This window comes from Podarcis erhardii (genome assembly GCF_964252035.2).
Source record: "Podarcis erhardii genome assembly, chromosome: 2".
NCBI classification, from domain to species: Eukaryota; Metazoa; Chordata; class Lepidosauria; order Squamata; family Lacertidae; genus Podarcis; species Podarcis erhardii.
Genome location: NC_138498.1, coordinates 119,871,285 through 119,885,246, shown reverse-complemented (window position 1 = coordinate 119,885,246; position 13,962 = coordinate 119,871,285). Strand labels below are relative to the sequence as shown.

General features: G+C 48.6%; 1 protein-coding gene across 2 annotated transcripts; it reads left to right on the top strand.

Annotated features, from left to right (window-relative positions):
* The first annotated feature begins 446 nt into the window (after window positions 1–446).
* Window positions 447–12,972, top strand: LOC309336585 (uncharacterized protein). 2 transcript variants are annotated; one of them, XM_081852583.1, is made up of 6 exons: window positions 447–592; window positions 2,311–3,121; window positions 6,741–6,914; window positions 8,835–8,967; window positions 10,094–10,345; window positions 11,005–12,972. In XM_081852583.1, exons 2-6 carry the CDS (start codon window positions 2,405–2,407, stop codon window positions 12,090–12,092), a joined length of 2,364 nt encoding a protein of 787 aa, XP_081708709.1. In that variant the 5' UTR covers window positions 447–592; window positions 2,311–2,404; the 3' UTR covers window positions 12,093–12,972. The 2 variants fall into 2 exon arrangements, with proteins under 2 accessions (XP_081708709.1, XP_081708710.1); XM_081852584.1 differs by lacking the exon at window positions 6,741–6,914 and having other exon boundaries at window positions 11,005–12,971.
* The last annotated feature ends 990 nt before the right edge of the window (window positions 12,973–13,962 follow it).

Genomic DNA, 13,962 nt, shown 5'->3' with positions numbered 1-13,962 from the left:
CACCTGACTGCGTTCTAAAATATAGCTGTGGGTTATGAAAAATGAAACAAATATAAAAGAAATGAAGAATACCCTTGAGGCTATGAATGCTATAAATAGGTGTAAACAAAAAATTCCTTCCAGTAGCACCTTAAAGACCAACTAAGTCAGTTCTAGGTATGAGCTTTCGTGTGCATGCACACTTCTTTAGATACAAATATAAATATATATAAAGATATAAATAGGTGTGTGAGAGAGAGAGAGAGAGAGAGAGAGATGCACAAAGAGTTAAAGCAGAAAGAGGCTGCGATTCCTAGCAAAGACGCTGCAACACGGGGTGCTTTTCAACGCAGCAGCCCCTCTCCCCCCTCGCCCGGAAAAGTGTGTGTGCACGCGTTGCGCGCCGGGTTTGGTGCACGGAGATTCCCGGGGAGGAAACGGGGCTGGGTGGGGGGGGGGCGCGCTAATTAGCGAAAGAGACAATCAGGGGTTTCCTCCCTCCCCTCTCCCAGCATCTAGGGGAGGGTCCTGTGTTCCCGTTTGGGGAGGAGAGTGGTGGGCTGGGGAAAAGGCTCCTTTGCAGATTTCTGCACAGCAAACCGCCGCTGAAAAGGTGCGCCAGACGACTATGCTGCCATATTATTATTAGAAGAATTCATTTGAAAAGGTTGGAATAGGCAACGCTGCTATATTGTCATGTTGATGCTCTATTACCCTTGTTTTATTGGACGCCTGTGCTGCTGTATAATCATGTTTATTCCTGCGTATTATTTGATTTTACAAACTCGTTCGCACAAATAATATTCTTGCACATATTAGAATTTTACACAAGAGTCTTCTGAATCTTAGGACTCCCCCCCCCCCCATACTCCATGGGTTCTTGTAAGTAACCTTTTTACAGCTGCATATTTTAGGTCAATCCAATTTACAGCCCTCCATTGTATCCAAATCATATTTATTCTTATGAAGACAGCCATGCAGCTGTATTATCGCTTGAAAAGGTGCTGTGTTGTTGTTGTTGTTGTTGCATTGCTTGAAAAGGTGCTGTGTTGTTGTTGTAGTGCTTGAAAAGGTGCTGTGTTGTTGTATTGCTTGAAAAGGTGCTGTGTTGTTGTATTGCTTGAAAAGGTGCTGTGTTGTTGTATTGCTTGAAAAGGTGCTGTGTTGTTGTATTGCTTGAAAAGGTGCTGTGTTGTTGTTGTTGTTGTTGTTGTTGTTGTTGTATTATTGCTTAAAAAGGTGTTGTGTTGTTGTCATTGTTGTTATGAATGATAATCATCCCTATTGTCCTGGCCTCAAATGATGAGTTGTCAAGGAGACAACGAAAAATTGATTTGTGTTGACTTTGCAAATTGAGGCAACTTGAAAGGGAAGAAGCAACACAATGCACAGAACAGCCTCCTGCCTTATCTAGTGACATGTTGTTTAGGTTGTTTTACAGGTTTGGGCATTTAAGTGGCATGGAGGGACCACTAGCCAGCATCTTTGGGGCCTTTGCCATGATGTTAGCAGAGCCTCTTCTGCCCTGTGCCTTGGCTCCTTATTTAGGAGGCAGCAACGCTGCAATTATAATTGCTGCACGACCCCCAGGGCCCCTTTCGACCCTGGGAACTGTAGCACAACAAGGAGAGAATAGGGGATGCCCTAAAACTCTGAGCACTGTTAACGAATTATAGTTTCCAGGATACTTTGTGGGGAGCGGTCTGATCCTGATATATTTTATTCAGCGATCACTCATAGCCGAGTAAGACTGTCTTCCATAAACACTGTTTTAACAGTGAGTCCGTAAGTAACTATGGAGGCCAATTCTGGATCCACACGTCCTTCCACAGTGGGGACATTGGTTTCCGGGCGGGAGTTGATCACAGTGTGGATTTGCCAAGCGTGCCTTCCTCTTAACACGTTTCTCCCTTGCGTCCTGAGTTTGGTAAAGGCTGTTCTCCAGCTGGAGCGCTGGCAGGCCAGTGTTTCCCAGTTGTCAATGTCTATACTACATTTTTAAAGATTTGCCTTGAGACAGTCTTTAAACCTCTTTTGTTGACCACCAGCATTACGCTTTCCATTTTTAAGTTCGGAATAGAGTAGTTGCTTTGGGAGATCATCATCAGGCATCCGCACACACACCACTTAAGGGATTTCTGAAACGTTAAATGCTTTCTAAATCAATTTAATTGAATAGACCTGGAGCAGACCAGGAAGCTCCTAATCTCAGGGTTGTCGGTTTGAGCCCCACATCGGGCAAAAGATTCTTGCCTTGCACCTGATGATCCTTGGGTTCCCTTCCAATGCTATGAATTTTACAATTCTGTGATCTTTCTTTGCTATACCCAGGGAGCTACCCCTTCCGTGACGGCCTAGAATGTGGCAGCATCATCCGCCACGACTCTCTTGAGTCCCTCAGGCCACCAGCCGAGGTGGAACCAGCATGAAAATGGACCCAGGAAGCTGTCCGCAAGGGGAGGCACTGGACGGCAGTGGCAAGGACCCCCATGAGACCGTCGGAGAAGTCGTCCAAAAAACACCAGACGCAACCTTAGTTAAACAAGAGCCCTGCGAGGGTTTGCTTCAACACTGGGAAGCCCAATGGCAGGAGTTCCTGAAGATGGTGGAGGCCCCTCAGCCCCTCAGCCCCACTGGCCCATTGCCGGAGGAGCCCAAGCCATGGGGCGACCCCAAGGCCTTCCTGGCCACCTTTGAGCAAGTGGCCGAAGCCTGCCGGTGGCCCCGGGAGGAGTGGGCAGCCTGGCTCCTGCCGGCCCTCGGCGGTGGAGCCAAGCAGGCTTTCCTTGCCCTTGAAGCCGGAGACAGAGAGGATTATGGGAAAGTGAAGGCAGCCATCTTGCGCTGGGATGCTCTGAAGCGGGAGAAGCAGCGGCAGCGCTTCAGGGGCTTCTGCTACCAGCAGGCCAAGGGGCCGAGGGGGGCTCACAGGCAGCTCCGGGACCTTTGCCAGGCGTGGCTGAAGATCGAGAGGCACTCCAAGGAGCAGATCCTGGAGCTGCTGGTCCTGGAGCAGCTCCTGGCCATCCTTCCGGCCGATGTCCAGAGCTGGGTCAGGCAGTGGGGGCCGGAGACGTGCGTCCAGGCGGTGGCCCTGGCCGAGGACTTTCTCCAGAAGGATGCCGAAAGGATGGAGAAGCAGGTGAGGACAAAAATATAATAATAATAATAATAATAATAATAATAATAATAATAATAATAATAATAATATAATAATAATAATAATAATAATAATAATAATAATAATAATAATAATAATTTATTATTTATACCCCGCCCATCTGGCTGGGTCTCTCCAGCCACCCTGGGCGGCTTCCAACAAGGTATTAGAATACAGTGGTCTGTTAAACTTTAAAAGCTTCCCTAAACAGGGCTGCCTTCTAAAAGTCTGGTAGTTGTTCTTCTGTTTGACATCTGGCGGGAGGGCGTTCCACAAGGCAGGTGCCACCACTGAGAAGGCCCTTGCCTGGTTCCCTGTAACTTGGCTTCTTGCAGTGAGGGAACCGCCAGAAGGCCCTCGGGGCTGGGCCTCAGTGTCCGGGCAGAATGATGGGGGTGGAGACGCTCCTTCTGTAAATTTGTAAAAATGATTACAAGTAGGCTTGCTAAGATCTTTAAGGCTGAATCAGATAAGTGCTGGAGATGCAAAGAGGTGAAGGGAACTTTCTTTCACATGTGGTGGACATGTAAAATGGTAAAAGAGTATTGGGAAATAATCCATAATTAGTTGAAAAAAAACAAAACAAAATAAAATAAAAAAATTCCTTCCAGTAGCACCTTAAAGACCAACTGAGTTAGTTCTTGGTATGAGCTTTCGTGTGCATGCACACTTCTTCAGATACACTGAAACAGAAGTCACCGGACCTTTCTATATAGTGAGAAGGTGGGGAGGGGTATTACTCAGAAGGGTGGTGGGAATGGGTGATTGGCAGATAGCTGCGATGAGCCTGTTGACGACTCTTAACGACTGCAATAGGTCTAACAGGAAAAAGCAAGGGGTGAGAAGGTGAAAAATGGCTTTGTCATGTATAATGAGATAAGAATCCAATGTCTTTGTTCAAACCAGGTCTCTCCATAGTTTTAAGTTTGGTGATAAGTTGTAATTCAGCAGCTTCTCTTTCCAGTCTATTTCTGAAATTCCTTTGTAATAGAACAGCTACTTTGAGATCTTGTATAGAATGTCCTGGGAGATTGAAGTGTTCTCCTACTGGTTTTTCTGTCTTGTGGTTCCTGATGTCGGATTTATGTCCGTTTATTCTTTGGCGTAAGGTCTGGCCTGTTTGTCCAATATAGAGAGCTGAAGGACACTGTTGGCATTTTATGGCATACACAATGTTAGACGATGAGCAATTAAATAGTCCCGAGATGGTATGTGTGATGTTGTTGGGGCCAGTAATGGTGTTGTCCGGGTGTATGTGGCAGCAAAGTTGGCATCTGGGTTTATTGCAGGCTCTGGTGCCAGTGTCCGTGTTAAGTCTGGTTATAGCATTATTGTGGGTTAGGAGTTGTTTAAGATTGGGGGGCTGTCTGGAGGCAATGAAAGGTCTTCCTCCCAGAGCTTGAGAAAGAGAACTGTCATTGTCCAGGAGAGGTTGTAGATCTCTGATGATGACAAAGCCATTTTTCACCTTCTCACCCCTTGCTTTTTCCTGTTAGACCTATTGCAGTCGTTAAGAGTCGTCAACAGGCTCATCGCAGCTATCTGCCAATCACCCATTCCCACCACCCTTCTGAGTAATACCCCTCCCCACCTTCTCACTATATAGAAAGGTCCGGTGACTTCTGTTTCAGTGTATCTGAAGAAGTGTGCATGCACACGAAAGCTCATACCTAGAACTAACTCAGTTGGTCTTTAAGGTGCTACTGGAAGGAATTTTTTTATTTTATTTTGTTTTGACCATGGCAGACCAACACGGCTACCTATCTGTAACTAGTTGAAAAAAGTGTTCTAAAGCACTTTCCCCAAAAAAGCCCGAGTTCTTTTTGTTGGGGATATTTCAGATGGAAATTCCCAGGTGTTAAAAAATGTTATTTATGTATGCCACTACTGTGGCCCGTGTTTTGTTAGCCCAAAAATGGAAAACCAGCGAGGTCCCAACCAAAGAAGATTGGCAACTTAAGCTGATGGAATATGCACAGCTTGCAGACTTAACATATAGAATAAGAGAACATGAAGAACATACCGTATTTTTCGTCCCATAGGACGCTCCGTCCCATAGGACGCACCTAGTTTTTTGGGGGGGAAATAAAGGAATTTCCCCCCCTTTATTTCCCCCCCAAAAGCAGGTCGGGGAAACCGAACCAGGTCAAGGAACAGCGGGATGGCGGCGCTGCGCCTCCCTGCTGTCCCCCGAGCTTGTAGGGCTGGCCGATGTCTGTCCGGCACGCGGGGCGCTCTGCTTCAGGGCGCCTTGCCCACTGGGCGGCAGGCTGCTATCTGCAGCGTGGGGAGCCCTGCGGGGAACTCCCACAGGGCTGCCTAGGCTGTGGATGTGTTCCCGAAGCGCCGGGCGCTCTGCTTTCAGGGTGCCCGACGCTCCGGGAAGCAGGCTGCTATCCGCAGCCTAGACAGCCCTGCGGGAACTCCCGAGCTTGTGGGGCTGGCCGATGTCTGTCGGGCGCGCGGGGCGCTCTGCTTCAGGGCGCCTTGCCCGCTGGGCGGCAGGCTGCTATCCGCAGCGTGGGGAACCCTGCGGGGAACTCCTGCAGGGCTCCCCACGCTGCGGATGTCTGTCCGGCGCGTGGGGCGCTCTGCTTCAGGGTGCCCCGCCCGCCGTGTGGCAGGCTGCTATCCGCATCGTGGGGAGCCATGCGGGGAACTCCCGCAGGGCTGCCTAGGCTGCGGATGTGTTCCCGAAGCGCCGGGTGCTCTGCTTTCAGGGCGCTCGACGCTCCGGGAAGCAGGCTGCTATCCGTAGCCTAGACAGCCCTGCGGGAACTCCCGCAGGGCTGCCTAGGCTGCGGATGTCTTCCTGAAGCCTGGAGAGCGAGAGGGGTCAGTGCGCACCAATCCCTCTCGCTCTCCACGCTTCAGCGAAAGCCTGCATTCGCCCCATAGGACACACCCAGATTTCCCCTTCATTTTTGGAGGGGGAAAAGTGCGTGCTATCGGGCGAAAAATACGGTACGTTTAGAGGAGACTGGAAAACGTTTATAGAATATATGGGAGGGGGAAATTGTGTACACTTGAAAATGTTGGCAGATTTCAGATAAATTTTGTAAATAAATTTTGATGGATGTAATAATGGAATACTGAATGGTTTAGTTTTTGTAAAATATTCAGGGACTTATGTTATGCAAAATGAACCATGGACAGAGAAGAAGGGAAGTCGCTGAAATTTTAAGGATGTTTAAATGAGGATTTTAAATTGTAAAACAGAAAAATCAATGAAAATTATATATAAAAAAGAAAGAGAAGCAGGTGAGAAGGTTTTAGGCGGCTGAGTGAGCCAATTTCGGCAGAGGGACATGGTGCAAGTCATGTGTACCTCAGCGCAGAAGACCTTGCGTAGGGGAAAGACCATAGCTCAGGGGTGAAATGTCTGCATTTCCTTCAGAAGGTCCCAGATTCAGACCCCCAGGCTGGGGGAGACCTCCATCTGAGAGACCTCCAGCTAGATGGATCAATGATCTAAATCAGGTTGCAGGCAGGCAGGAAGTATGTTGCATCAGTTTTCCTTATTATTATTATGCTGTCGTCTTAACGTTCTAGTCGCCTGTTGTGTTAGGGAAATGTGACTTTTTGATCAGTGTACTGCCAGGGCCTTCCAACGTCTCAGACCAAGTGTGCAGCAAGAATCAGATGTCAAGGAAATAAACAACTATCTGACTTTTGGAAGACATCTGAAGGCAGCTTTCCAGGGCCAATCAGCCAGTCAGAAGCCATGCCTCGGTTTGCGAACGTTTTGGAAGTCGAACGGACTTCTAGAGCAGATGTGAGTTTGAGAACCAAGATACCACTGTACCATAGCTGTCAAGCGTCCCTTATTTTGCGGGAAACTCCCTTATCCCAGCGCCGTGTCCCGCCGCTGTCCCTTATTGATGATGTCCCTTAAATTCCCTGGGTTTCAAAGGAAGCAGCTCCTCTCCCTCCCTCCCTGCCGGCCAGGGAGGAGGGAGGCTCCAACTGTGTTGCTTGGCTGCGTTGCTCACCCAATAAGGAGTCTAAGAATGACTGGGGGGTGGAGCTTGCATGCCTTGTGCCCATCAAATCGGCTGCATTGCCTGGGGACTCGCCTTTGCTCAGCGCTTCCCAGCGGAGAGGTGACGGTGGTTTTCCTTGCTGCATCCCCTTTGCCGGGTTGCTGCGCTGTGGGAACCACCGCTTGAAGCTTCGTTTGGCTGCTGGCTGGGCTTTCTGCCTTTGGCTCGGAGGGGCTCAGAAGTTAAACATACCTGTGCCCAGAAAATCCCTTATTTTGGCTGCTGGTCCCTTTTCAAATCTGTAAGTTGACAGCTATACACTGTACTCGTGGGCCGCACCCTGAATTAAATTTCCGTAATGTAAATTAAAATATAAACTGAAATATATTTCATATCATACAATATATGCCATTTATAGAGAGATTGTGTGTGTGTTAAATGCACAACAGGTTTAATATATTTAATTGTTAAACCAATTTAATACACAAAAGATGTGTGTGTGTTATGACAACCTATGACACAAAAATAACTTTTATTATTATTATTTTTAAAATAATCTTTATTAATTTAAATTACACACATATGCAAAGAATTTACAAAGAATTTACAATCTCATACTACAAAAAGAAAATTAAATAAAAAAAATTAAGAAAAAAGAAAAGAAGAAAGTACAGAAAAAAGAAAGAAGAAAAAGCAGATTTACGTGCATTAAAAAACTTAATCTTCCTAATTAATGCTTAAACACTTAAATAAAAAAGACTTCTGACAAAACGAGTCTTCCAATCATTCTCATTGTACTGTTTCCACTGTCTTTTTTTTTGCACAGTTTTATATTCTTTAATATTGTTCCCGTCTACTCCACAAAGGGTATTTGTTGTGTTTACAAGTATCACTCAAGTTCTGCTAATATGGTGTGGTTGGTACAATATGATCTTATATAATTCTTAAATATTCTCCATTCTCCAAATAGTTTCTGGTTCAATTCTCCTCTAACTCTTCCCGTCAGTTTTGCTAGTTGTAAATATTCTAACATGAGCATCTGCCAATCTGTGATTGTCGGTATTGTTTCTTTTTTCCACTTCCTCGCCACAAGAATTCTTGCTGCTGTGGTGGCATACATGAACTTTTTTAGGCTTTAAGATGTTTTTTCCTCCAACATTGCCAAGGGCTGCCGAAAGAGGCCTTGCGGGATACGGGTTGGTCCTTGTTGTTGTTGTTTAGTCATTTAGTCGTGTCCGACTCTACGTGACCCCATGGACCAGAGCACGCCAGGCACTCCTGTCTTCCACTGCCTCCCGCAGTTTGGTCAGACTCATGTTTGTAGCTTCGAGAACAGTATCCAACCATGTCGACCTCTGTCGTCCCCTTCTCCTTGTGCCCTCCATCTTTCCCAACATCAGGGTCTTTTCCAGGGAGTCTTCTCTTCTCATGAGGTGGCCAAAGTCTTGGAGCCTCAGCTTCAGGATCTGTCCTTCCAGTGAGCACTCAGGGCTGATTTCCTTCAGAATGGATACGTTTGATATTTTTGCAGTCCATGGGACTCTCAAGAGTCTCCTCCAGCACCAGAATTCAAAAGCATCAATTCTTTGGTGATCAGCCTTCTTTATGGTCCAGCTCTCACTTCCATACATCGCCACTTCCATACATCACTTCCATACATCACTACGGGTTGGTCCACCCTGCTTTAAATTGTTGCTCTCACCTGTTTCCAGGTGCTGACTCTCCTCGCGGAGGCGGCCGTCAGTTTCACGGGGCCAAGCCAGGATCCTGTAGATGCCGACCAGAAACAGCTCAGCGTGGCAGCCAAGCAGGAGGACTGGGGCAGCGGAGAGGCCGGTCTGATAGGTGAGCATTGTTACCTGCCTGACTTCCTGGCGGGAGTGGAGAAAATCCTCCAGAGCTCAGTCCGGGATCAGGCAGCGCAGCTCAGTGGCACTTGGGAGGTTGCGGGTTCAAGGCTCTGTAGGCTCAGCTCCAACACCGAAAGCCACTGTCGGGCTCCCAGCTCCCCTTAGCCCCATCTGGGAGCTCCAGTCAGTAGAGCCTGAGACTGTTAATCTCAGGGTTGTGGGTTCAAGCCCCATGTTGGGAGAAAGATTCCCTCATTGCAGGGGGTTGGACTAGATAATCCCCAGGACCCCTTCCAACTCTATGGTTCTGTATTGCTGGGAATCACAAATAGGGCTCGGCCCAGTACAGTGGTACCTCGGGTTACAGACGCTTCTGGTTACAGACTCCACTAACCCAGAAATAGTGCCTCGGGTTAAGAACTTTGCTTCAGGGTGAGAACAGAAATCATTTTACCATTGTACTGTGGAGAGTGTATTAACTTACGGTCTGTGTGTGTGTGGTTTGGGATCTGCACGGTCAGGGGGAAAACAATGCTGTCCAGGGTTGTAAAGACTGCAGAGAGAATAATTGGGTGCACTCTTCCCACCTTGGATCAAATCTATGCTTCCAGGTGCCATAAGAAAGCTGCAGAGATAGCGCAGGAAAGTGCGCACCCCGGAAATGATCTCTTTCAGCTTCTTCCTTCTGGAAGAAGGTACAGGGTTATAAAGACTAGGACTAGCCGCCTGAGAAACAGTTTCTATCCAAATGTGATTTTGGTTTTAAACGCAGTGTAAGGTAGTCTCTGTGGGAATATATTGTATTTAATAATGGGGTATCAGAGTTTTTAGGGGGCTAACCAGGCTGGGGTAGCTGGGATAGCAGGCTTGTTGGTTTTTTAATGTCTGATGTAGATTTTTTCAATTTTGATATACGATATGTGATATCTTTATTGTCATTGTCCCATACAGAACAATGAAATTAAAAATGTATGTACATTGGGACAATGAGAATAAAGATTATCGTATGAAGGTCCTTTTCTGATATTCTCACTTCAAATTCTGGTTTCATTGCCCCTGGCCCCTGCTCTTAACTGGGCTGACCGTACATTTCTGATTGGGATGACTCTCTTTTTCCCTAGCCGCTGAAGGCTGTGTTGACGCTTGCGAAGAAGCAAAATACACCCCAGGCGGTCTGGAGCAGTTGGGGCTCCTCGGTCTGTCTCCAGAGAGGGCAGAGCAGAGCATTTCCCCATGGAATAAGCAGGAGAATCGGCACATGAGAGAGAGCCGTCAGGAGATCAACCTGGAGAAGACCACATGTGGATCCATTCCTTTTAGAGGAGATCTCAATGAAGTTGGCGATGTCACAGTCCAGCAAAGAATCTCCAGCGGTAAGAGACGGGACACGTATTTGATGGGTGTTACTCGACTTAGGTAAAGGTAAAGGGACCCCTGACCGTTAGGTCCAGTCGTGGCTGACTCTGGGGTTGCGGCGCTCATCTCGCTTTATTGGCCGAGGGAGCCGGCGTACAGCTGGAGCCAGCATACAGCATACAGTCATGTGGCCAGCATGACTAAGCCGCTTCTGGCGAACCAGAGCAGCGCACGGAAACGCCGTTTAGCTTCCCGCCGGAGCGTTTCCTATTTATCTACTTGCACTTTGACGTGCTTTTGAAGTGCTAGGTTGGCAGGAGCAGGGACCGAGCAACGGGAGCTCACTCTGTTGCGGGGATTCGAACCACTGACCTTCTGATCGGCAAGTCCTAGGCTCTGTGGTTTAACCCACAGCGCCACCCACGTCCCTACGCGACTTAAAATTAACGGACCCAACTTAGCTTCATTCATCAGCGGGTCTACTCGGAGTAAAATGCGATTGAATATTACCCACTGCTTGTGAGAAAATACAGTCATATCTCATGTTACGTTTGCTTCATGCAAATTAATAAGCAAAAATAATCTTAATACCAGCTGCTGGGAACTCTAGGTGGTTGGTTCTCGCTGTCCTCATACATGCCTCTTTCCTTTCCTTCTTTTTTCCATGTTCTGTTAGATGGCAGGCAGGCGAGAGCTTTCGAAGGAAAGCACGGTTGCCTGGGGAGTCTGGAGCGAGCGGAATGGTACCCGATCCCTCCCGGGTGCCCGGGAAACGACCCCCCGCTCTCGGGGCACAAAAGACCCCCGACTCAGAAAGCGCCCTACCGGTGCGGCGAGTGCGGGAAGAGCCTCAGCCGCAAGGACAACCTGACCCGGCACCAGCAGATGCACGAGGGAAAGAAGAAGCCCCACCAGTGCTCCTCCTGCCCCAAAACCTTCCGGGATAAGTCTCACCTGATCCGCCACGAGAGGATCCACACGGGGGAAAAGCCCTTCCGCTGCGCCGCCTGCGGCAAGAGCTTCAGCTGCAACTCGTACCTGGTGGTGCACGAGAGGATCCACACGGGCGAGAAGCCGTACACTTGTGCCGCCTGCGGCAAGAGCTTCAGCTGCAACTCGTACCTCCTGCGCCACCGGCGCATGCACACGGGCGACCGGCCCTACAAGTGCGCCGCGTGCGGGAAGCGCTTCGCCTGCAGCTCCAACCTCATCCTTCACAGGAGGACCCACACGGGCGAGAGGCCCTACGAGTGCACCTCCTGCCCAAAGACTTTCCGCCAGAGGTCTCACCTGATCTTCCACGAGAGGATCCACACCAAGGAGAAGCCCTTCCAGTGCCTCGCCTGCGGGAAGAGCTTCGGGCGCAACGCCCAGCTGGCGCAGCACAAGAGGAGCCACACGGGGGAGAAGCTCCACAAATGCTCCGTCTGCGCCAAGCGCTTCAGCTGCGTCTCCTACCTCATCCAGCACTCGAGGATCCACCAGCGGGACAAGCCCCACAAGTGCCCCGACTGCGGGAAGAGCTTCCGCCGGAGTGCCGAGCTCTCCTCGCACCGCAGGATCCACACGGGGGAGAAGCCGTACCGCTGCTTCGAGTGCGGGAAGACCTTTGGCTGGAGCGCGGGCCTCACCTCGCACCGGCGGACCCACACGGGCGAGAAGCCCCACAAATGCGCGGACTGCGGGAAATGCTTCAGCCGCAAGCGGCTCCTCCTTGCGCACGGCAGGGTCCACGTCGGGGAGAAGCCCCACGAGCGCTCTTGACTGTGGGGAGAACTTTGTTTTGAACTCGCATTCCGTGAGAAAAACCCATGCAGAGGAAGCCGTGTAAACCGGTGCTGGCCTGCTTGTCATTGCGGGGGTCTCCGGCTGGTTGCCGTCGCTGGGAGGAGAAACCTTGCCTCGGTTGCTCTTAGGGGTTTGCTGGTTCATCGGAACTCTCCCTCGAATGAACAGAGGAAAAGCACCACAGGAACCTTACTTCCGGGTTTTGCCACATGCGCAGATGCTCAAAATGACATCACGCACATGCGCGGAAGCAGCAAAATGCGACCTGTGCACGCGCAGACGCATCTTACATTTTACTCAGGATGTGAACGGGGCTCTGGAACGGATCCTGTTCGCATCCAGAGGTACCACTGTACAGTTGTACCTTGGAAGTTGAACGGAATCCGTTCCGGAAGTCCGTTCGACTTCCAAAACGTTTGGAAACCAAAGTGCGGCTTCCGATACGGAAGCCCCGTCGGACGTTCGACTTCCAAAAATAGTCTGCAAACTGGAACAGTCACTTCTGGGTTTGCGGTGTTCGGGAGCCAAAACATTCGAGAACTAAGCTGTTTGAAAACAAAGGCACGGCAAATTATTATCATTATCATGGTCATCATTAAATTTAATTGAAATTCAATAAATCATTAAATTTATTACCTACCCTTTGCTAGCAGGTCCAAGTGTGGGTAACAACAATTAAAAATTCAAACGTTCCTCTTTTCCCAGGCCTTTGGTTAATTAACCTATCTTTGAAACTGTGTGTGTGTGTGTTTTGGGGCGGGGGTTATTGTTTTGTTTGTTATTACGTTGTGTATTTTTGTGTCTTTATACTGTAAACCTGTGATCCTCCGATGAAGGATGCTATATAAATTTAATAAATAATTTTTAGAAAAAACAAAACTGGATTACAATCGCAGGAATAGGGTATGCCCTGCAAATACGCCTCTCAGGTACCAGAGGGGACAGAGTAAAGAGCTGTACCTTCAGGACTGGCTCTTAGGGTAAGTCTGGAGATGGCTTATTATGGGAATGACACCAGGGAGGACTTGTTCTGTACACTCCAAAGCTAAGCCTTGTCAGCTGGGATATCTCAGTTGGTAGAGCACGAGACTTAATCTCAGAATCAGGGGTTTGAGCTGCATGTTGGGGATAAGTTTCCTGCATTGCAGGGGATCATAGCTGTCAAAGTTTCCCTTTTTAAAAGGGAAATTCTCTTATTCCAAATAGGATTCCTCGCAAGAAAAGGGAAAAGTAGACAGCTATGCAGGGGGTTGGACTAGATGAACCTTGGGGTCCCTTCCAGCTCCGTTACGTGCAGTAGACATTGGCGGAAAACACAATTTAAGTCACTCTGAAAGAAGATATTGGAGCACTCCAGATCATTTGCTTGAGTATATATTCAAAATAAGAGATACAAAAATTTAACAGCAACACGTTCCCCGCAATATAAACCCCACTAAACAGTACCCCAGTTCAAGAGTCTGTTTGGCAGCCTCCGCTTTTGTAGCTGGAGTCAGTCTGGGGCCTGCCCTCCTAGACCAGGTGGGAAAAGACCTGCAAGGCAGGGAGCAGCTTTTCCAGGACTCGCAGACAATGAGGGGAACTCAGGCGGCAGTATGTCTTGAGCAATATTGAGATAGTTGGATCTGACTCTGTTTAGGCATCTTCCCATTTTCCTACTGTGCCCTGTTCAGAAAGCTTGTTTTTAAGAACATAAGAAGTTCCCACCCTGTTCTCACAGTGGCTGTGCTGATGTAAAAAATTGGGGTTTGGCTTTTGCTGTCCAACTTCCCAAGGGACTCTTGAGTCCCCTAAATCCATGATTGGTCAGAGAAGTGTAATAAACGAAAATCTGCCCTTATTCCCT

Coding starts and splice junctions, on each gene's coding strand:
- LOC309336585 (XM_081852583.1), top strand. CDS start 2,405: ATGAAAATGGACCCAGGAAGCTGTCCGCAAGGGGAGGCACTGGACGGC. Junction 3,122..6,740: donor CCGAAAGGATGGAGAAGCAG/GTGAGGACAAAA, acceptor GTGTACTGCCAG/GGCCTTCCAACGTCTCAGAC. Junction 8,968..10,093: donor CGGAGAGGCCGGTCTGATAG/GTGAGCATTGTT, acceptor CTTTTTCCCTAG/CCGCTGAAGGCTGTGTTGAC.